This window comes from Sturnira hondurensis, unplaced genomic scaffold (assembly GCF_014824575.4).
Source record: "Sturnira hondurensis isolate 20B ecotype Veracruz unplaced genomic scaffold, ASM1482457v3 Scaffold0007406, whole genome shotgun sequence".
NCBI classification, from domain to species: Eukaryota; Metazoa; Chordata; class Mammalia; order Chiroptera; family Phyllostomidae; genus Sturnira; species Sturnira hondurensis.
The window spans coordinates 13,726,553-13,747,826 of NW_028080037.1; the positions used below are offsets into that span (position 1 = coordinate 13,726,553).

The window sequence follows — 21,274 nt, forward strand, 5'->3', positions numbered from 1 at the left end:
GTGCCAACATGATGAATGCAGAATGCTGTCTCGTTGTGGCTTTATTTTCATTTATTGGGGTGACGTTGGCTAATGAGATTATGTAAGTTTTAATACAGCATCTGCATACTGTATTGTGTGTTCACCACCCAGTCAAGTCTCCTTCCATCACCATGCATTCAATTCAATCCTCTTTACCCTCTCCTACCTCCCCCCAGCCCCCTTCCCCTCTGTCTGTGAGTCGTTTGTTTGCTTGTTTTGTTTGCTTATTGCTTTCTGTTTCATAGCCCACATGGGGGTGAAATCATATGGTTCTTGCCTTTTCCGTCTGACTTCTTTTGCTTAGACTATTGTCCAGATCCACTCTTGTTGTCGTAAATGGCACCGTCGCATCTTCTGTTCTGGCTGAGCAGAACGGGAACGACCTGAGTGTCCTCCCAGGGATGACCGGATGAAGAAGGTGCGGTGCACGTACGCAATGCAATACTGCTTGCTGTGGTTGAATGTGTCTCTCCATGGTGAACAGCATGGCATCTGTATTCCGTGTATATTTGTGTTTCCCCTGTCAGAATGGCCAGCTCTTATCCTTTGCTCCTCTTTTTTTAAAAGATTGTATTTATTTACCTTTAGAGGGGAAGGGAAGGAGAGAGGGAGAGAAATATCAGTGTATGGTTGCCTCTCGTGAGTCCCCTGCGGGGAACTGGCCTGCAACCCAGGCATGTGCCCTGACTGGGAATCAAACCGCGATCCTTTGGTTCACAGGCCCGGGCTCAATCCACTGAGCTACACCAACGAGGGCTCTAATATTTCCTTTTTTTTAAGTTAAGATCCTTCTGTGTGTGTACAAATGCATAGCATTTTCCCAGACAGATACATAAGAAATTGGTTACAATGACTGTCTCAAGGAAGGGGTTGGGGAGAGAGGCCGCCCTAGTAACTCATTTGTCCCTTTGGTGTCGTATTCCAGGAGCATTTAAATCTTTTGAACATGTTCAATCCAATGAGAACCTTACAGATTATACTACAGTTTGTTTTGTCCGCTGTGCCCAGGCCTCTGTCCTCCTGACCTCTCCTGAGGTGACAGCTCCTGAGGCGACATGCGTCCTGAAGGAGGCATCTGCAAACACCGCGATATTTTATGTTTTAAAAAAGAGAACATGCTAGTGTATTCTAGTGCTTCTCTCCTGCTTTTTCATAAAGATAAATATACACACACATGCATTTATATCCACAGCAACTACAGAGTTATGTATCGTGGTGTGTGTGTGTGTGTGTGTGTGTGAGATGTAGTTGAAATCATGCCGCAAAAATAATTCTGCATTTGTTGTGTTTTATTATTTGGTCAGGAGCTTTATCGTATTTTTACACGTGTCAACTCCTCTCTTTTAACTGGGGGCAAGCTGCGCAGGATTATATAAAATGAAGACATAACTATGCTTTCATCTACCCCATCTACTCCAGAAAGCTTTAAAGTAGTGAAATAGTTGGTTCTCAGGGTATACACACTTGGCATTGTTATAACAAATACTACCCAATGGCTCTATGAAGTGATCATACCAGGTTCTTTAGTGCACCGACCCAGCACTTGCCTACTGACTTGCTGTGGATTTGATTGAGCAAGACATGTTTTCTCTGGGCCCCCAGGGACTCCATCTGTAGGAGGAAGAAACTAGGTGGCCCCCACGAGGGTAGGAGATGGCATAATGATAGGCTGTGTAGCCTTGGAGTAGGTCGGAATGACTGCGGGGGCGGGGGCGGGGGGGGGAGGGGGGGAACAGCGAGGGCGGGAGGACGCGGGTGGCAGCCAAGCCGAAGGCAGACAATTTAGATGCACTTGGCCCTCATCTCAACTCCTCCATTAGCACGGCGATAGTTCCTCTGGAGCGCTCACCCAAAAGCCCCTCTGGGGTGGGGCTCACCTCCCAGGGTCTCCCAGAGGCAGAAATGACAAGCAAGGTTAGCAAAATGTGTGCATGGTAATATTGCCACTGAACAAATAAATACTCTTAAGTACAGAGCAATATCATTTGCACTGGCCAAAGATCATTACAGGATTTATAGACAATATTAATTCATAATGTACTACAGATGGCATGGTCCAGGAACAGAACACACATTTGTAACTATGTGAAGAATGTTTTCCTTTTTCCTCCCTGTCAGTGTGATGCTGTGGCTGGCTGTAGGAGCACCTTCGGAGAAATCTGAATTAGAGCAACTTTCTGAATGGAGATGGACCAAATGCCCTGCCCCCCATCTCCACCCTACCCAGGCTCAACCACACTGCGGCTGGCAGTGAAAAGAGTTTGTTTAATGTTTCTAAATCTGATGCCCGTCGATTACCCACACTTTGAGCAAATCTGGGTGCATTTTATGGTTTCCCAATGCACTGTATGCATTTTGGCTTATTTCAGTAGAATGAAAGGGAAGCAAAGTTCTTCCCCCTTTGGCTTGAGAAAAGGGATGAAGTCACAGTGCAAGTGGGCTCTAGACCACAGTAGGTGTGGATTCTGTGCCACAGTAGAGGTGGGATCTGGAACAGTGGTGAGACGTCGATTCTGGGTCCTGGTAGAAGTGGGTTCTGGATGGAGTGAGGCGGATTCAGGGACCTGGTAGAGGTGGTTCTTAGGACAGGGACCAGGTGGATTCTGGGAAAGCAACAAGTGACTAGTGGAACAGGAGCAGATGGGCTGAGGGCCCACTGTCCCACTCCATCCTCCCAGAAGCTGCTCTTGCAAAGTTCCACGGGAGCACCTCCCACGACCCCTGGTCACTGTTAGCATATTTTTCTCCCAGAGGCCTTAGCTCAAATCACTTCCTCAGAGAGGCCTCCACGCCCTCATGAGGTCCCCATTACACACTCCCCCCTGTCCCGTTCTTTCTTTTCTAGTGACGGTAGATGTGCACCTGTGCTTACATGGGCATCGTCTGTTCCTGGTTGGACCGCGACTCCCTGCCCGCAGTGGTACCATCCGACACGCTCCCTCAGAGCACAGGGCCAGGCACAGAGAGGCTGCCCCATCTTTATTCCTGTCGGGCAAATGAGTTTCCCCTGAGGCTAAGGACGCTGTCTGATTCGCGGTTTCATTCCCAGTGAGCGGCCTTCTGAGTGTATTCTGAATCAATCGATAAAGGAAGAAGGATGTTAGGGCGGGACGAAGTGAGAGGAAAGAAGAGAGGAAGTGAAGGAGAATGAAAGGAGGAAATGTAGGAGGGGGAGACTCAGAGAGCAGAGAGAGGGACACAGGGAGAAAAGAAGGAACGAATGAATTAAGGCACGCCGAACTGAATGAATTACTGAATTAGGACTAGGCGGAAGGTGCGTCTTGCTGCACAGGGTCATGGCAGCTCCAGCAAAAGCCACCTGAGCGGGTGGCGCGAGTCGCCCTCCGCTGACCCCGCTCCAGACCAGCGAAGATAAGCGCTGGAAATCGTGGTCCCAGCCAGCTAGCTACCCACGCCTGCCTGCCCCGCCCACACCGGCCCGGCTGCGCAAGGCATAGTGGGAGTTGTAGTCCTGGCGACCCCGCGGAGCGCAGCGCCGCGTCGGCAACGGCGGGGCTCTACCTCGGCTCCAGCACAGGCTCCTGCGGCGTGGGCCGGGCAACGGCCAGGCGGTGGCTACGTGGCGCGGGCAGGGGGCGTCCGCGCGTCCGCGCCCTCGGGCGGCGGCGTCACTCGGGCCCCAGGAGTCGCCCCTGACGCCCGCGCGCCGGGGCGCAGGTAAGCGGCGTCTCTGGGGGCTGCGAGGCGGGAGGGCGGCGCAGCCGACTGACCCTGCTACGCCAGGAGGAGGCGGGGGCCCGGCGGCTGCAGGCCCGCGGTCCCCACGCCCCGCGGCGCGGCCGCCGAGGATGCTCTAAGACGTCGGCGCTCGCCTGCGCCCCGCATCCTGGCCCAGCTAAGGGGCCCAGCCGCCCGGAGCTCTCTGCGTGCTGAGCGCCGCCGCCTCGCCAGTGTTCGCGGCCCTGGCCGGACATCACCCTCCTCCTACCCCCTGCCCCATCGCGGTCCCCTGCCTGGTGTTAATGCGCCCCACCCACCCGGTTACCCTGCTTCGCGGTGACCCTCCTTGATCCCTTCCCTTGCTTGCAGTCTCCCTCCTTGCAGCGCGAGCGTCGCCCACTTCCCATATTTCCTGTAGTAACCCTCTTCTTCCCCTGCCCCTTGGTTATCACCGTAATCCTAGTTGTTCCCTGCTTTTTAGCTAGTCGTCTACTTTTCCTGTCAATAGTCACCTTCCTCTTTTCCCATCCCCTCCTCCCCTGGCCTCCTGGTGATCACCATCTGTGTTAACCTATCCTCTGCCCTCCCCTTTTCCCCCGACTCCGGAGCTAGGGGATTGGCCAAGAAAGTAAGGAGGAAAGGTCTCCAGGTCCCCACCGGGAAGGGCTGGCCCCTGGGTGAAGAGGGAGGCATGGATTACACGCCTTGCCCAGCACTACCTGGGGGATGACCTGGCCTCACCCTGAGAATGAGCAGAAGCTCTTAAGCACCAGGCAGCCCCTTGGACTGGTAATGTGAACTGGATGAAACCAGGTTAGCGCCATTAGTCAGTCTGTCCCCCAAGTAGGTGTTCATTGTATAACAAGTTATATTGGATTGGACTTGCTCACCATTGGCCATGAATTTGGACTTTGTTCCCCAAGCCCACCGACCTTTAAGGTCTGGGGCTGCATGTTATTGAAGTGCAGAACTGCAGTGAGATGTCCCCATGCCTAGTGAGGATGAAACAGATGAAGATGCACAGATGCAGGAAGGAAGCTGGAGGTTACTCTGGTCCCTGAAACAGGAGCTGGGGCTGGGGGAATCCATGCCCTCCCCACTGGGGAGAGGGGGGGGGGGGGGTTGTCACCAGGCACAGCGGGATCAAATGTTTGAAGCAGTGTTTAATAAGCTGCCAATCCCACTGAAAACGTAAGGGCTGCTTTTGGTGTCGTATTTCAGCTGTGAGCCCAGATGATCAGCCTCTGGGCTCAGGGGGCCTGCCTGCGCATTTTTGACTAAAAGTGACTGACAGGTCTGGAAAGTCCTCACTTCAGCCCTCAGTGCCGGTTTTGATCTTTGAACAGGGTCTGAACCTGGAGCTCAGGGCCTCGGGATCTCTAGCTGCCTTTTGGTAATAGCTCGCTCAGTCTAGGGAGCACTGGTGGCTGCCATTGTACAGAGTGACGCTTCCCCAGGGGGAGGGAGGACAGGGAGTAGCTGCAGGGTGTCCCGAAGAGTGATTCCTTCACCTTCTACCCTGCCCTCCCTGTCTTCATTTCGATGGACTGAAAACTCTGCTTCGAGTAGCAAGGCTGATGGGAACTAACACTTAACAGGTGTTTGTCAAATTATCACCATCTCACTCTTAGAACATTTAAGGAAGCCTCACTTCCTGAGAGACGGAGTTTAATTCCAATTCGTGGTTTAGCTCGGTGTTGGGGGGGGATCCTTTCGGTACACGCGCTTGTTAGTATGCAGGTGGTAGTTTCACACTGAAGTTCAGGAAGCTGAGGGCTCTCTTGGGGAGATGGCTCGCAAACAGTTCACCTTTCATTCAGGTTTTTCTTCCCTTTTCAAGAGGAAACAGCTGCCAGTCACCTATGGTAGGACGAAGAGAGAACCTGGGGCCCAGAGGGGTCTGTACCCATCCAGGGGTGCCCAGCCCTTCCCTCTTCTCCCAAATCTCTGAAAAAGTGGAGAACGTGTGAGAAAAAAAAATAGCATGGAACCTCCCCACTCTTGTATTTTTCCTAAAAACAGGAAACACACACACAGATCTTTGGCATGTGGGTTTCGGACTTACTGAACACGACAGCGGAGTGATTCTTCATGAAGGTCAGAGAGGCGGTCGGTGATCACCTAAGGCTTCCCTTTCGGTTTTCGGCTTTGCAAGTTGGGGACCGAAAATCATCCCTTGAGATGTGTGGCAGCAAGAGGGTCCCAAATGTCCCTTTGGCTGTTGGCGTTTTCAGTCCTCAGATATCTTTCCCTGATGCCCCCCCCCCCACCGTGGTTTGCTGGCTCATTGGGGTGGGACACCACCACATGTCGTAGCGGCCACCAGCATATACTGAGTGCTTACCATGACTGTAAGTGCCCGCTGTCCGTCATTCACCTCCAGTCAGTGAGATGAGCATCCCCCCATCCTGAGACTCAGAGTGGGGAGCGACCTGGCCAGGGGTGAGATTAATACTTGGACCAGCCTGTCTCCAGTTTGGGTTCTTAATCTCTCTGCTACGGGGCAGGGATGCACTAGACTTGTAATAGAACGTAGACCTGGCTGTTGTCACCAGATTAGAAAAAGCAGGACGCACAGAGAGTTTCAGCTGGGGGATGTGGCGGGGGTTTATAGACACGGGCAGCCTGCCAGCGGGGCTTCGTGCACAGGGTACTTTTAGGTTAATTGGGGTGATGGACAGTGGCCCCAACCATCAGTAAAATACACGGGACAGCCCCTTGTGTCTGGTTTGGAGACAGTCAGAGACCTGAAAGGGCTTTTATTTCCATTCTGTCTCATTGTGTCTCTTTCACAACCTCATGGCTGAGGCCGAGGGAGTCGTCTTCCAAGTGGGCAGACAGAAATTGCCCAGTGTCTGCCATGGCTGTGACCACGGAGGGCCCACTTCCTTTTCCAGTTTGATTTAAGCCTGACCCATGTCGGGAGGGCGAGAGAGAGTAAGAAGGATGGAGTGCTGTGAAAACGGATGGCCAAATGGAGAATGTGCGGTTTTAAAGTTCCCACGCCACTTCGACAGTGGTTTTGAGTCCATGTCTCTGAAGAGGCGCAGAGATTGAAGAAGAATCAGTGTTTATTACATGCCTACTGTGGAAGAGTGTAGCAGAATGGATAGCTGTCACTCGGAGAGCAGATGGGCTTCGTGTCCCTGCTGTGGCTGCATGAACTTGGGGGAGTGAAGGGACCTCTCTGAGCCTCGGTTTCCTCATCTGTGAAGTGGGAACTGTAGCGCCTCCTAGGGGTGAGAATATGGGTGGGATTGCACGGTAATTATCCGAGAGTGCTTGATGCCGACGAAAGGCTGCTGGATTGGGGAAATGGGGGTGGCGGTAAAATGCGGGGAGAATACACAAAATTGAGAAGTGTGTCCCCTGCCAATGAGGACCTTGCAGAATGATCTGTGACTTTATGTTTCAGTTGAGGACTTTTCCAGATGTAAAAAGATTCATGCTGTTTGTTTGTTTTTTCATCCCAGGGTTAGACTTCCTGGCAGATCATTTCCCAGGAGGCAGCACCACATGCTGACGTGACCTAAGGCAGCTCCTTCCACTTGTCCCCACAGTGACTTTTGCCTGGAGAGGAACGGTGCACACGGGTGGCCTCGGCGTTTGTCGATGCAGCCGTTGGCCGGAACCCGAGGAACCGGGGTGGCCATGCCTCCCCCGACCCCCACTGCCCCGCGCTAACCTGCACCGTGTGGGCGCCCTTGGGACCCCAGAGGCCTGACTGTCTGTCTGACCTTGCTTAACACCTTCAACAGCAACTCCCCCAAGATGTCGCTCGAGTGGCTGGTGGCCTGGAGCTGGTCTCTGGACGGCCTGCGGGACTGCATCGCCACGGGCATCCAGTCCGTGAGGGACTGCGACACCACCGCCGTGGCCACCGTGGCCGGCCTGCTGGTCCTGTTCGTGTGGTACTGTTACCACGTGGGCCGGGAGCAGCCCCGGCCCTACGTCTCCGTCAACTCCCTCATGCAGGGCGCGGACTCCGACGGGCTGCAGAACGGGCTCGTGTACTGCCAGTCCCCCGAGTGCGTGCGCTGCACCCACAACGAGGGCCTCAACCAGAAGCTCTACCACAACCTGCAGGAGTACGCCAAGCGCTACTCCTGGTCGGGCATGGGCCGCATCCACAAGGGCATCCGCGAGCAGGGCCGCTACCTCAACAGCCGGCCCTCCATCCAGAAGCCCGAGGTCTTCTTCCTGCCCGACCTGCCCACCACGCCCTACTTCTCCCGGGACGCGCAGAAGCATGACGTGGAGCTGCTGGAGCGGAACTTCCAGACCGTCCTATGCGAGTTCGAGGCCCTGTACAAAGCCTTCTCAAACTGCAGCCTGCCGCAGGGCTGGAAAATGAACAGCGTCCCCAGCGGGGAGTGGCTCACCTTTTACCTGGTCAATCAGGGGGTTTGCGTCCCCAGGAACTGCAGGAAGTGCCCACGGACGTACCGCTTGCTCGGAAGCCTTCGGACCTGTATCGGGAACAATGTGTTTGGGAACGCGTGCATCTCCGTGCTGAGCCCCGGGACTGTGATCACGGAGCACTACGGGCCCACCAACATCCGCATCCGATGCCACTTAGGTAGGTCGCGGGGCCGGGGTCTCCCGACACGCACCCTCCTGGGCAGACTCGGCCTGGCCGGCTGGAATCCCAGCACCAGCTCCGTCGCCAGAAGTCGCCTCCTTCACACCCCTCACCGCACTTGCATCACACATCGATGAGTCCCCTGTAAACCGTGCCGACAGCAGGGACTGGGTCAGCAGAGACCCTGGCGATCAGTAGGAACCTAGTTTCTGGCAGAGGCTGTACCAGAAGGAGCTTCCCGTGGTGGCAGAAACAGTCCCCGTGCGCACTGACATGGCCGCCGCGCACCTTCAGGGCTCTTGAGGGCTTGACATGTGACTAGTGCACCTGAGGGGCTCAGTTTTAACTTGCTCTAAATTAAAATCTCAGTGGCCACACGGGGCTGGTGGCCGCTGTGGGGGACAGGGAGCCGTGGAGCTGAAGGCTGTCACGGTGATCGCCGGGGCTCATGGTGACGTCAGGAGGCCGAGTGCCTTCTGAATATGCAGAGAGAAGGCGATGCTCGGTGGTGACTTGACCCAGATTCTCGGGAAAGGGCGGGGTGTGCCCTGCGCGTCGCGGTGGTGTTGAGAGCAGGGTTGGCCAGACCGCCCGTGCGTGTGTCCTGGCCCCTCCACGGGCCGGTGGTGTGACTGGGGGCAGGTCGCTGCACCGCTCTGAGCCTGAGTCTCCTTGTTTGGAAAGTGGAGGGAAAAGATTGTTTTTCACAGAGAATGTGTGTCGTAAAGCATTTGTTCACATGGAGCGTGACAGGGAGAGAGTACTTAATCAAAGTAGGCTTGAAAACAGTGTGGTAAATGGGGATGTTAGCTCCCAGAATGCCGCCTTCATTCCTGGTGAGTCGTGACGATGGCTTGGTTACCAGGACGTTGGCTTCCCAGACTAGAGGAGGGTACCGGGAGCCGAGGCTCGGCAAGGCTCTGGGAAGTTGGTGGCACTGCCTCGGCATCAGGGTGGAGGGAGCGAACCCTGATGAGCCCCTGTGGGCTGGGGCAGGCGTCCCTAACTAGTTCTGCAGTGGAGCCTCAGGGCTGCCTGCAGGGCCTGGGGTTGACCCTGCTTCAGCCAGAGCCCTCTGCTCCCCCTGTTCCTCACTCTGGGGATCCTGAATAAAGTTCAGCTTCACCCTAGGACTTCACTGCTTTAAACAGCAAAAGGGACAAGCTTCGAGCAGCTGACACCGTGAGTGTTTGAGCAGAAAGGAAGGACAGGGTGGAGGTTCTGGAGCAGGTGGCCTGGCTTCATGGTCAGCCGGGTCACTCCGGGCAAGTAGCTGAGTGTCTCTGTGCCTCAGTTTCTTCGTCTGTATAATGGGAAGGTGGCAGTTATCTCACAGGATCCTTAGAGGCTTAAAGAAAGTATTTTCTTCTGTGGCCTCTTCATGGTGCCCAGCACGTGGCAGCATTCAATCAACAGTTGCTAGTAGCTTTGTGGATCAGACGCCATGTTGGACAGTGTAGTAAAGAATCCACAAGGCCGGGCTCCACCCTCGGGAGCAGGGGGAGTGAACAGACTCTGGAAGCAGACACACCTGGACGCAAACCTGTTAGTCCCATGTACTGAGCAGCCTCGGGCACGGCCCCGAACCTCTCTGAGAGGCGGCCTGCTCCTCTCCCAGTGGAGGCGGTGACCCCTCCCTGGAGGGCTGGTTAGAGGGTTAGAAGTGCTGTCTGCGGAGCAGGTGGACAGCGGTCAGGTAATGGCGGCTCCGACTAACCCAAGAGGTGAGATGCTCACGTGATGGACGTGAGCAGTAAAGTGGCCGTGCGAGGCGCCAGGGCACACTCCAAGGTCAGAGGTCGAGAGGGCTGCAGGTGGGCAGCTCCGGGGAGGCAGTGTGACCTTAGAGGGTCCCCAGGACCCCTGGGGTGGAGCTGGGGAGAAGGCCTCCCTTTGGAAGCTGGGGGAGCCGTGTCTAGGCCTCCCAGGGTGTCTAGTGATGGAGACCGAGCTCGAAGCAGCTGGGTGGGAGCAAACCAGTGAGCCCCACCCCCCAGGCTTCCGTCTTAAGGCTGCGGGCAATGAGGAGCAATGCTAGGGGGGGGGTTTGTTTGTTTTTTAAATAAAGAGTTTCCTTTTCTGTTTTATAAAACTTCACCACCATGTAGGGAACAGCATTTGAGGATGGATATGGTAGAGCTCCAAGCAGGTGTGAGGAGTCGGAAGGGCTGCTGGCAGGAACACCAAAAATTTGCCTCCTGTGCATTAATGCCGTCTGCACACCCATGTAGTTGACTTGTGTGTGTGTAAGTCACACCCACGAGGGTCCTCTTTATAACCCATCATTCTCTCTTGGCCAGCTAGCTGCTGGCCCCCAGGAAAAGTGGGCCACGACATGTCCTCAGACAACAGGACACCTGGGAAGACGTCCCACTGGAGTGTGGCTAGTCCCTGTGGCCAGAGTATGTTCCCTTCTTTCCGTGCCGTGCCCCACCCTGAAAGGAAAGAAAGGTGTGTTCGATTCACGTAACCTTGAGTGTTGACAGGGGTCCAGAGAACGAGGCGAGGAGCAGGGCAAGCCTGGTGCGTGACTGGAGGCCGCACCTCTGCCAGCTTCCGGGCTGCAGGTGGAGGGGGTGCCTGTGGTTCCAGAACGATGCTCGTGAGTTGCCGGCCCTTGTCCTCCTTCTCTGCCTGCTGTCTGGGTTGTGGCTGATGGCCCTGCCCTGCAGGTGCTGTTCACAAGGCACGCATTTGCTGAGCCCTGATCTGAGCTACCTTTAGAGGAGGCGTCACTCGGTCTCAGTTCCCTGCAGAACCACAGGACTGTCCAGCCCAGCCACCACCCAGCATGGTGCAGGGGGCTGAGATGTGCCGACCACACTGCCCCAAACCTTCAGGAAGTGGTCTCTGATGATTGCTAGGCTGGGGTCACAGGGGAGGCCAGTACCCACCCAGTGGCCAGCTCTGGGGAAAGGGGAGGTTGGAATGCAGGAGCGTGTGCAGCCAAGTCTCAGTACATAAGCCCAGTTCGCCTCTCATTTCCTTTTCACATGTATGCTGTCCAATTTCTGGGCTGCGGAGCTACCTGGTACCAGCAGACCAGCTCGTGTTGGCCTTGCCCACCCTGAGTGCCAGCCACCAGCCTCCTGAAGTGGGGCTGCTGGTGGCCAGTCTTTTCTCCACCCTTTCCCTGCCCCCTGCAGTGGCTGGGGGGACAGAGCAGCAAACCCTAAGCCAGAGAGGGCCTGGGCATATGGGACAAGCCGGGGCCATGTGGGGGGCCTGTCTCTGTCCCCAGGAGCCACCTGAATTCTCTGGGGGAGTAGCAGTGACTTCGGCCAACTAAACTGGTTTGTGGGCAGGTGGCAGGAATGGTAGGCCCCTGGGAGGCGGCAGCAGGAGGAGGGGAGGCAGGGGGGAGGAGGGGAGGCAGGGGGGAGGAGGTGCAGCGGGCAAGCCAGGCCATTTTTCTGTCATACTGTGGTGTGGTGGCCAATCATGTAGTGTCACAGAGAAAGGGGAGCTTTCCTGAACCCCGGGTAGACTGTCCCTGCAGAGAACAACTGTCCCTGGAGTCCTTCTCCCAGCAACTGAACCCCCCTCATCCCCAGTTGCTGTTAACACTGGCGGGTGACTGTGGTTTCAGAGCCAGCGCGGACAGTCTCAGCCGATTCAGGGAAGTGTCCTGTTGGGGTTGAAACTTGTGTTAGCTGCAGGAAAATCAACAACCCTTTTACTGCCCCTGCTGCTAACGGAGTAACTCGCATTTGTGTCATGGTGACCAGTGTCCTAAGGGCCTGTTCTTTGGACCCAGAGAGGTTTGGATTCAAATCCCAGCTCCTGCCAGGACTAAAGAGTGAGAGCCAGCAGGTCCGTTACCGCTCTGTATCTCAGTCGCTCCACCTGCAAGCAGGTGATGTCTGTAAAGTGTTTCTGCGTCACAAGCCTGCCCACAGCGAGTCTTCAGTTACTGGGAGCAAGGACAGTGGGCACGTCACACTTCACAGACGCGGAGGCCGTGGCTCAGAGAGGTTCGGTGCTGGCCCGGAGCCCCACAGCAGCTGCGAGTCAGAGCCAGTGGGCCGATCACAGGGCCTTTGAGAGCTCTCGCCACATCCGCTGGCTCCTCCTCTGGCTCCGGGAGTGCCTTTGAACAGAGAGTGCGCTGTCAGAGAGAGGCTGTTTCCTGTTTGTCACAAGGGACATCAGGGGAATGTCGACTGGCCCAAGGCCGTGGCCGTCACAGTTAGCCACTGAGGACAGAGGAGACCACCACAGTCGCAGCCCTCTTCCAGGGCCCGCTTCGTCCTGGGTGAGTCCTGCCGGGCAGTTGTGAGGCTGCCCCAGCCTCTTCCCCAAGCATCCCTGACGGGGCCAGTGTTCCGTCAGATGGATGGCTTGGAGACGGGTGCGTGGGGGTGCGCGCACGGCCGAGGTTCAGCCAGACCCTCCCCAAGGTCAGGCACCCCAGCACGGCACTCCCCACGAGTGTTCTGAGCATGTGGCTCCTAACAAAGGTGCTGTTCTACAGCCTCTCAGCGCTCAGGCATTTCCCTCCAGTTTTCCTGGATGTGGCCAGGGAAACTCAGGCCAGGAACATGCCATCCTCGGGCCTGAAAATGGAGGGAAGGGTTGGAACCCAAAGAGGAGGGCACTGTGAGCCTCTGCGTCTCTCCTGTCGCCTGAAGCAGCCCTGGAGACGGGACTGCAGGTAATGCGATTATTGAGAGGCAGGGTTCTGAACCTCCATTTCCAGGGGTGTGCTGGGGGGCCTCCAGGAGTCCTAGAAGTGTCGGCTAGCCTCGGTTGCTGGGAGCGTCCATGACCTTGAAAGATGAAGCCAGCGATTTCCAACTGGCGAGCCGCAAGAATTTTCGAAACACGCAGTACCTGGGTAGTCGGGGCACTGACCGCTTTTCCCTTAGATTGTCAAATTTAAAAAATGACAACAGTGAACACATTATCCATCCATCAGAGTGAATGAATCAAAATTATACCTATCTTATGGTCAGATTGCCAAAAAACAGATTTTTTGGTGTACCACAGAATATTAGTAATTAGTTCATGCGTTCCATGAGATGAAAAAGGTTGAAAATCGCGGGGTTTAGCCAGTGGAGGAGTGAGTCTTTCCGAGGACTATGGTAAGGATCCAGCTGCTCAGCCTGTCTTTGCCCTATAGAACTACCCCTCCCTCTAAACACTTTCTACCTCATCCCGGGGGGTGAGGGTAGAGACTGGAAGCTGAGGCCTCCCCCAGAGCGCCCACCCCCTGACTTCCGGCCACGCCTGAGCCTGCCTGCCTTCACGCCGTCTTCTCTCCTCCTGTCCCCAAGGGCTGAAAACTCCAAGTGGCTGTGAGCTCGTCGTGGGGGGCGAGCCCCAGTGCTGGGCGGAAGGCCGCTGTCTTCTCTTCGACGACTCTTTCCTCCACACGGCATTCCACGGAGGTGAGTGTCTGCCCTCCCTACAGCCGCTTTCTAACCATGAACTTTATTTTAGGGGCAGTTCTAGGTGTACAGAAAAACTGAGCAGAAAGTCCACACCACACCCCCTCCCCATACACAGTCTGCCCTTTTAGTAACATCTTGTTTTAGTACATTTGTTGTCATTGATGAGCTAATGCTGACACGTCGTTGTCACCTACAGCCAGTCATTTGTATCGAGGTTCACGCTGTGTGGTACACTCTGTGGGTTTTGGCAAATGCATGAGGACAGGCACTGTGACATAATCACACGAAATAGCTCCACCACCCCAAATATCCTGTACTCCCACCAGGCACCCCTGTCCCTGGGCTTCGTTCCTTATGCATTCTGCCCAGAGCCCCTAGGAAGCCATGATCGCGTTTCTGATCGGAGAGCTGGAGATCTTCCAGTCTTGTCGAAAGCTCACCACGTGGGTGCCGGCTCTGCTCGGGCTCTGGCCTGCGGCTGTTTGACCTTTCCCCTCTTACCCCCGCCACAGGTTCGGCGGAGGATGGCCCACGGGTGGTTTTCATGGTGGATCTGTGGCATCCAAACGTTGCCGCGGCCGAACGGCAGGCCCTAGACTTCATCTTTGCTCCAGGCCGGTGAGTCCAGCTCCTGTGCTGGGCTTGGTGAGTGGCCCCGGGCGCACCTGCACAGACCACGGTGCAGCCCAGCGCCCGCCGCATCACGATTCCACGCTCCGAACCTGCCTCAACAGAAAGCTCTTATTTGGGATTTTTCCACCACGTTGGGTCCCCCTTTCCTTTTGTTATCGTTAGTGGGGAATTTCCAGCCTGTATTTTCTTCAATTTTTTTCTTCCATTCATTTGCTTCTGCGATTCCTTTCTGCCTACTGGCACGTTACCTTGCTCTGTGGCCGGAGGCTTGGTGCCCCTGTTGTCTCTGTCCCGTGGCTACGTGGTGTATCATTCCTCTGAAATAGTCAAGAGGTTACTTGTCCGAATGTAACAATGTACAACTTCTTGTGGTCACCTAAAAAGGAAAAACAGACAACACATTGTACACTGAGCACTGGAGAACTCGGCCTCTGCCTCTGCCACCGTCACAGTCCCACAGGGACCCTCAGCCCCTGCACCTGGCCAGCTTTGTGGGCAGGGTGGACCCGGTCAGGGGCAGTGCCCAGGGTCACGGCCTGGGGAAACGTCACACTCCACTCGCCCCACCCCAAACCCTGTTGGGTCTCCAATGGCAGAGAGCAGTCGGCTGCCGGGACTAGAGGCTTTTTTGCGACACTGCTCTCCTTCAGAGCTGAGGCTGGTGTCCTTGAGAGCCCAGCCGGGGCACTCACGGGTCAGCCGCAGGACGCGTACTTCACTTACCTCACTGCCTACAGAAGCCCTACTGCCACCCGGGGCCGGGACCACTCCCCGTGTTTGCCATCTTGATGATGAACTTGGACACCACCAGGCTGGCCCACTGGAGCCGTGGCGGAGTAAGAACTCACTCACCCAGTGACATTCTGGAAAGCCTTTCTCTGGCAAAACTGGAATCGTAGATGTGACCAAAGTGTCTCTTTTGTTTTGGAGTTCCATTGCCTATGATTTTCTATTTATTTGTCTGTACCTAAACATCCAGATGCTGGACTCAGAGACCGTGAGTCAGCCCTGTGTCCTTGTCACCGCACAAGGTGTGTGCTAAGCGATGGCCACCTAAGCAAAGGTGTGAGCGAGGACACTGGGAAGACCTACAAACGCGAAGGACCCAGAGTCCTGGAGCTGGCCTTTGGTCTCCAGGGAAGGACACAGCCAGGCTGAGGCACTAGGTTGGGAAGCAGCTCCTGTTAGCTGTTGTGCGAAAGGGCAGCCTCCAGCCCTGCTGGAGACACCGGGTTGAATAACGCATGGTGGTGGCGTCAGATCGATGCAGCCATCAGGGCGTGTAGCATGCAAGCAGGTCACGTGTGCAGGGCCAGCGTCTCTCCTAACAGAAGGCGGCAGCTTCAGCAAGGAGCAGCCGTCAGAAGCAAACACGGCCCGAGATGCACTGGACAGTTCTGGCCAGTGTGCAAAGAACACGTGTCTGCAGTTGAGTAAAATTTCTGCAGGATGTATTTTTTGGCGATTAGAATGCAGGAAAGGGCAGACATTTCAAAAACGCCTGAAGTCTTTTTAGTCATTAAGTATTTGTTCAAGAATCACTGAGGTGCATGATTTCTGTACATACCGACTGCCCTACGTTTACAAAGCCAACAGCCCACACAGGTGCTCACGCGGCACCTGTGCTCACAGGACGTGGTTGGGGAACAGGAGGTAAATAAAGGATCTTGCCGAAACCCAGAGCGCAGCGGTGAAGTTGTCTGTGGGGAAGGAGGCGTGACAGCGGCGGAAGCCCGAGGCTCTTGGGCTTGGATCATGTCACACAAAAGGCGGCACCTGAAGGTGACCCAGTGAGTGAAGCACAGTGTTCTAAAGCCCTGGGTGTGGAGCGGAAGAGACAGGAGCGCAGCCGAGGAACGTTAGGGATTTGCCAATGTCAGGCTGGCAGAGAACAGGGACTCTGGCTGAGGATTCAGGGCTCAGGGCCAGGCGCTCATTCCCGGGTGCCCTCTGGCAGGTCCCTCTGGGAGCCTCAGCCTGCTCCGCCACATAAAGCCACGTCGTTGGCTCCCTCCCACCGTGGCCGCGTGCCTGGCAGTTACAGAGGAGCAGGTGAGGAAGAAGGATGGGTAAGGAAGAGAGGGGTGCACGTCCCGTTGGGGTAGCAGGGGCCAGGCAGCCAGTGGCCCGTTTCCATGACCCATGGCCGACTACAGGTAGAGAAGCAGGTTCCTCAGTAGCCAGGTTTTGAATCTTTTCCCTTGGTCCTGGAAGAGGGACAGGTGACACTGGTGGCCTGGAACCCGAGGGGCAGTCTGGCTGCCAGGTGCTTTCCCCTGCAAGCCCCTTTCCAGCCCAGAGCCCAGAGCAAACCAGGGAAGAGCACCCCTCTCTGGGGACCTTGACGGTTCTCACTCGCCGGAAGTGTGCCTCGCCTAGGCATCCATCGCTAGGGTGATGTACATGGCTTAGCTAGGGAGGCTCAGGGCAGCAAAGGGGGCCAGCAGGGCCGCTCAGCCGAAACAAGAAGCCCTGCCTCTGCCTGGGAACCGCCCGCCTCAGTTTCAGGGCCAGCCACACAAGGTCACCTCCTGGCCCTCCCAGGCTCCTCGGCCCCCAGGCCCACCTAGACTGTCGGGGTTCCAAGCCCTTTGGTGACAGTTACCACACTCGGAACATCAGGTACCTTACAGCTTACAGTGGGGAGGGAAGACACTCCTAATCCAGGAGTTCTGGACTTTGCACAGCACAGTCCACCTGGGGAGTTTTGGGAAATCCTGAGGCCCCAGCCCCAGCCCCAAAGCATCTCATTTCCAGGGGCCAGGGTCCTGGTCCCAGTATTTGTTTCAACCCCTTTCCTGCCCTGACCCCACTGTGTGGCTGGAACTGAGGGTCGCTACCCCGAATAGCAAGAATAGCAAAGCCTTTGAAACCAGCCAGCTTGAGATTTGGGTCTGGGCTGTGCCCCCTGTGTGAGGATGGGCCAGCCACTTAACCCTGGTCTCCAGGGGACAGTGTTTTTAACAGGGTTCTCCAACAGAACCCGATGAGCCTTCTGCAAAGCCATGACACCCTATTCTCAGTCCTCGGGTTTCCAGGACTAGACCCAGCCCCAGCTGCAGGGCTTTGATTATGATCCAGACCTAACCAATCAGAGCCTTCCAAACACCTGGCCATTTAAGGATTGGATGAGGGCTGTGCTTAGTATCCAGAACTGGCCAATCAGAGCCTTCCAAACTTCTGGCCACTGAGATTGGGCCAAGGCTGGGCATGTGATCCAAATTATTTTGCTGGGACCATTGAGAAAGAGGCAACTTCTCACAGGAATCTAACATAAAGAAAATTGGTGAGTGAAACCCACAGAGAAAAAACAGGTCCCACCCTGCGGAGATCATCTGACCCCTAACTAGCTTTCCATGGACCCAGCTCCACCTCTGGACTTAGGTACCTGAACCAGTAAGCTCCCCTTTTATTCTTAAACCCAGTTCAAGGCGTGGTTCCTATCCCTTGCGCCCAAAAGTCCTAATCCACTCTGAGCTTCATCTATAGAATGAGCCTAATGTCTACTTTCAGACTTAAGGTGGAGTTTGAATAAGAGGTCACATTCTGGCTGGATTGGATGTGCTCCAGACGGATTTTAAAAATGTAAATCTGGGAAGCAAAGGCTAAGTACAAAGCGCTGTTTTCAAGGACTGTCACGCCTGCTGCCGGCACCGGCTCTGAAACATTCACGTCCCCAGCTGGCTCCCGCTCACCAGATGTAAACACGAGGGACGGCGCAGAATAAGGCCACATATTCCCGAGCTGCTGACAGATGGCAGCGAGAATGCTCAGGCAGATTGCAGCGTTGGGTGGCAGGAGGCGCACGCAGACTGGTCTACTTTCTGCCTCCTCCCCAGGCACACACACTGGGACCGATTTCTGATCGCCTCCCCCTCCTGCACGTCCCCACACTTCTGATGCCTTAGCTGCCCCAATTCCAGGGGAGGGGGTGCCCCCCCAGAGTCCAGACAGCACCGTGCACACTAGGGTTCCTTCACATCTGTTATTACCCCATTGGTCCTCACAGCCACACTGGGGCAAGCAGGGGCAGTCACACACATTTGCCATGAGAAAACAGGCTCGGAGCCGGCCGGTGATGGGAACAAGGCCATGTGGCCACATGGCCGGGATCAGAAGCCAGGCACCCAGGCTGACGGCCCAGCAGTCTCAGGCTCTAGACCTGCACGCAGCCTCACCGAGGCACGCAGAAGGACTCCCCACGCAGGGACACCCTGGGAAGGCCGTCCGCCTTCTCAGCGCACTCACGCCGAACTCCCCACTTCCACAGGGTCCACAGCATGCCATGCCTTTAAATGCACCACCTTTTCCTCTCCATTTTAAAGACGCTGACACTGGGTTTCAGAGAAATACGGGAACTTGGTTGGGTTTCCACAACGATAAGTCGCAGAGCTGTGACTGGAGCCCGGTCTCTGACACCAGAGCCCACATGGCCCTGTTGCCACAGGAACCAGTGGGGTCGGGCTGGAGACGAAAGGCATCCATTCAGATTAAAATTCTCTCTTACCAGCACACACAGGGGGTAGCTTGAGTCACTCACCGCTGCCCAGGAGGCCTTACTACATTGTCCATGATCTGGGCCCTGGGCCCTTCCCTGGGTCCAGCTGATGAGGAAGGCAGGGCAGGAGAGAACAGCTGGCAACGCAGCTTGGACTCGGGCAATCAAGAAATGACCTCTTCTGCCCTGGCTGGTGTGGCTTGGTGGTTCAGTGCTGGTCTGCGAACCAAAGGGTCACTGGTTTGATTCCCACTCTAGGACACATGCCTGGGTTGCGGGCCAGGTCCCCGGTAGGGGGCGCACCAGAGGCACCCACGCATTGGTGTTTCTCTCTCCCTCTCCTACCCTCTCTAAAAAATAAATAAATAAAATAATAAAAAGAAAAGAAATGGCCTCTTCTTGGCCCTTGACAGGATTCAAAAAGCATTCTGGGTCTTATCCCCAGGAGAAATACCACTGATTTCAGGTCGAGACATTTAAAATAAACAGAGAGGAAGTGTCCTTTTTAAACTGTGAAGCCTTCAGAACCTTCACCTTAAGCTTTCCCCATTCAATCAGTGTGCTAAGATCCAGGGTATCTTTGTTTTTCTTCCCCAGCTGGATGGCAAGCATTGATCTTATACTCTGCCCCCACCTGCCCCCCGCCCCAGTCTCCTCGCACAGGGGCCCGGGGGCAGGGGCAGGGGAGGCCCCTCTTCTGCTGTTCTTTTCCCAGGACAAGTCAACAGTCAAGAGTGGGGCCTGGATGTGTGTGGGGCTGTGGGGGGGCTGGGTATGTGTGGGGGGCTGGGGGGTGGGGAGGCTGGGTGTGTGTGGAGCTGTGGTGAGGCTGGGTGTGTGTGTGGGGGCTGGGTGTAGGGGGGCTGGGTGTGTGGGGGGCTGGGTGTGTGGGGGGCTGGGTGTGTGGGGCTGGGTGTGTGTGTGGGGCTGGGTGTGGGGAGGCTGGGTGTGAGGGGGGCTGGGTGTGTGGGGCTGGGTGTATGTGGGGGGCTGGGTGTGGGGAGGCTGGGTGTGAGGGGGCAAGCATATGCTCCCGTTGCGCACAGTCCTAGAGTATCAGCCATCCGCTCCCTGCATACTCCTGCCAGGCCAGGAGCTTTGTGAGGCTGGGGGCCTCCCTGGTTGCTCCCCCACCTGAGGACGCAGTGCCCACCGTAAAGTCAGCACACCCCTCTACCTGCCCAATCAGTCCATGGCCCAGAGCAGGTACTTCTCCTGAGTTAATCGTCAAGGCTGCCCATTTCTCTCCACTGTCCTGCCCCCTGCCTGTTCCATGCCACCAACCTGGACAACCACGGTCCCCTAAAAGTGGCCCCCACGCTTACCTGCTTATCAGCTCTACAGAGCCAGTGGGCTTCCTACTGAGAACCAGGTCGAGTCCCTCCCCTACTTCAAGGCTCTCCTTTGCCCAGCACCTCCGCAACCTGGCACGCCCTTTGTGGTGGGGCCCCGTCGCTCCTCACTGCCCAGCCTGCTCTGAGGCGCCGCACTGTTGGAAGGGCTCGGGACTGCCCGAAGGACAAACTTGTGATGTTTTCAGGGTGGGCGTGTGAGTTCCCCGTGGCTGCTGTAACAGACCACCGCAAGCGTGGCAGCTTCAAACAACAGAACTTTATTCTCGTACTTCTGGAGATCAGAAGTCCAAATTCGGTTTCATGGGACTTACACCAACGTGTCAACAGTGACTCGGGCAGAAGCCATCCCTTGCCTCTCCTGGCACCATCGGGTGGCCTGGTCGCCCCAGGTGGTCCTTGACGCACATCACTGCAATCCTGCCTCCGACTTCACATGGCCTCCTCCGTGGCCGAGGCCTGTCTGCATCTCTTGTGAGCACCCTGAGATGGCATTTAGGGCCTGCTCGGATAATCCAGGATAAGCTCTGCATCTTGAGATCCTTAACACAATCCCCCTGCAAAGCCGGCAGCACGTGAGGTCAACAGGTTCCAGGGATCAGGACTTGACGCTTTCGGAGGCCACTGTTCAGCCCACGACGCAGCGTGGCACACACAGCGGAGGATTTGTTGCTGCTCGGCGCGGCATTCAGTCAGGGGCGTGGTGACTGGAAGGCATCAAAGCCACTCAGCCACATTGGAAAGGACCACCGAGGGGGTTAAACACTCAGGAGGGACACCAGAAAGGGTGGCTTCCGCCAAGACCCCATCTTCACTAGCTGCCAAGGCAAGAGGAGCAGATGAGCCCAGATACCCCCCTGCAGGGGCAGCAGAGGTTGATGGGGCTCAAATGTCCCCCTAGGCACCAGAGGTCTTCTCCCAGCCAGAGTCTACTTGCCACTGTCAGTCACTCCACAGGGAACTGAGTCCTTAGGGTCCACAGGTGGCAGTCACTGAGCCTTTATAAAGCTGTCTTCTTCGGCCTTATTCTGGGGCACAATGGTTGGAGCCAGACGGCAAAGTGCCTGAGGAAACAGCCACAGCTGAGCCCGGAGGGTCCTGGTGAGAGGTTCCA

General features: G+C 56.0%; 1 protein-coding gene across 1 annotated transcript; it reads left to right on the top strand.

Annotated features, from left to right (window-relative positions):
• The first annotated feature begins 3,519 nt into the window (after positions 1–3,519).
• Positions 3,520–16,004, top strand: ASPHD2 (aspartate beta-hydroxylase domain containing 2). Its single transcript, XM_037052383.1, has 4 exons — positions 3,520–3,699; positions 7,176–8,281; positions 13,561–13,674; positions 14,190–16,004. The coding sequence occupies exons 2-4, from the start codon at positions 7,474–7,476 to the stop codon at positions 14,297–14,299; spliced, it is 1,032 nt and encodes a 343-aa protein (XP_036908278.1). The 5' UTR covers positions 3,520–3,699; positions 7,176–7,473; the 3' UTR covers positions 14,300–16,004.
• The last annotated feature ends 5,270 nt before the right edge of the window (positions 16,005–21,274 follow it).

Coding starts and splice junctions, on each gene's coding strand:
- ASPHD2 (XM_037052383.1), top strand. CDS start 7,474: ATGTCGCTCGAGTGGCTGGTGGCCTGGAGCTGGTCTCTGGACGGCCTG. Junction 8,282..13,560: donor CCGCATCCGATGCCACTTAG/GTAGGTCGCGGG, acceptor CCTGTCCCCAAG/GGCTGAAAACTCCAAGTGGC. Junction 13,675..14,189: donor CCACACGGCATTCCACGGAG/GTGAGTGTCTGC, acceptor CCCCCGCCACAG/GTTCGGCGGAGGATGGCCCA.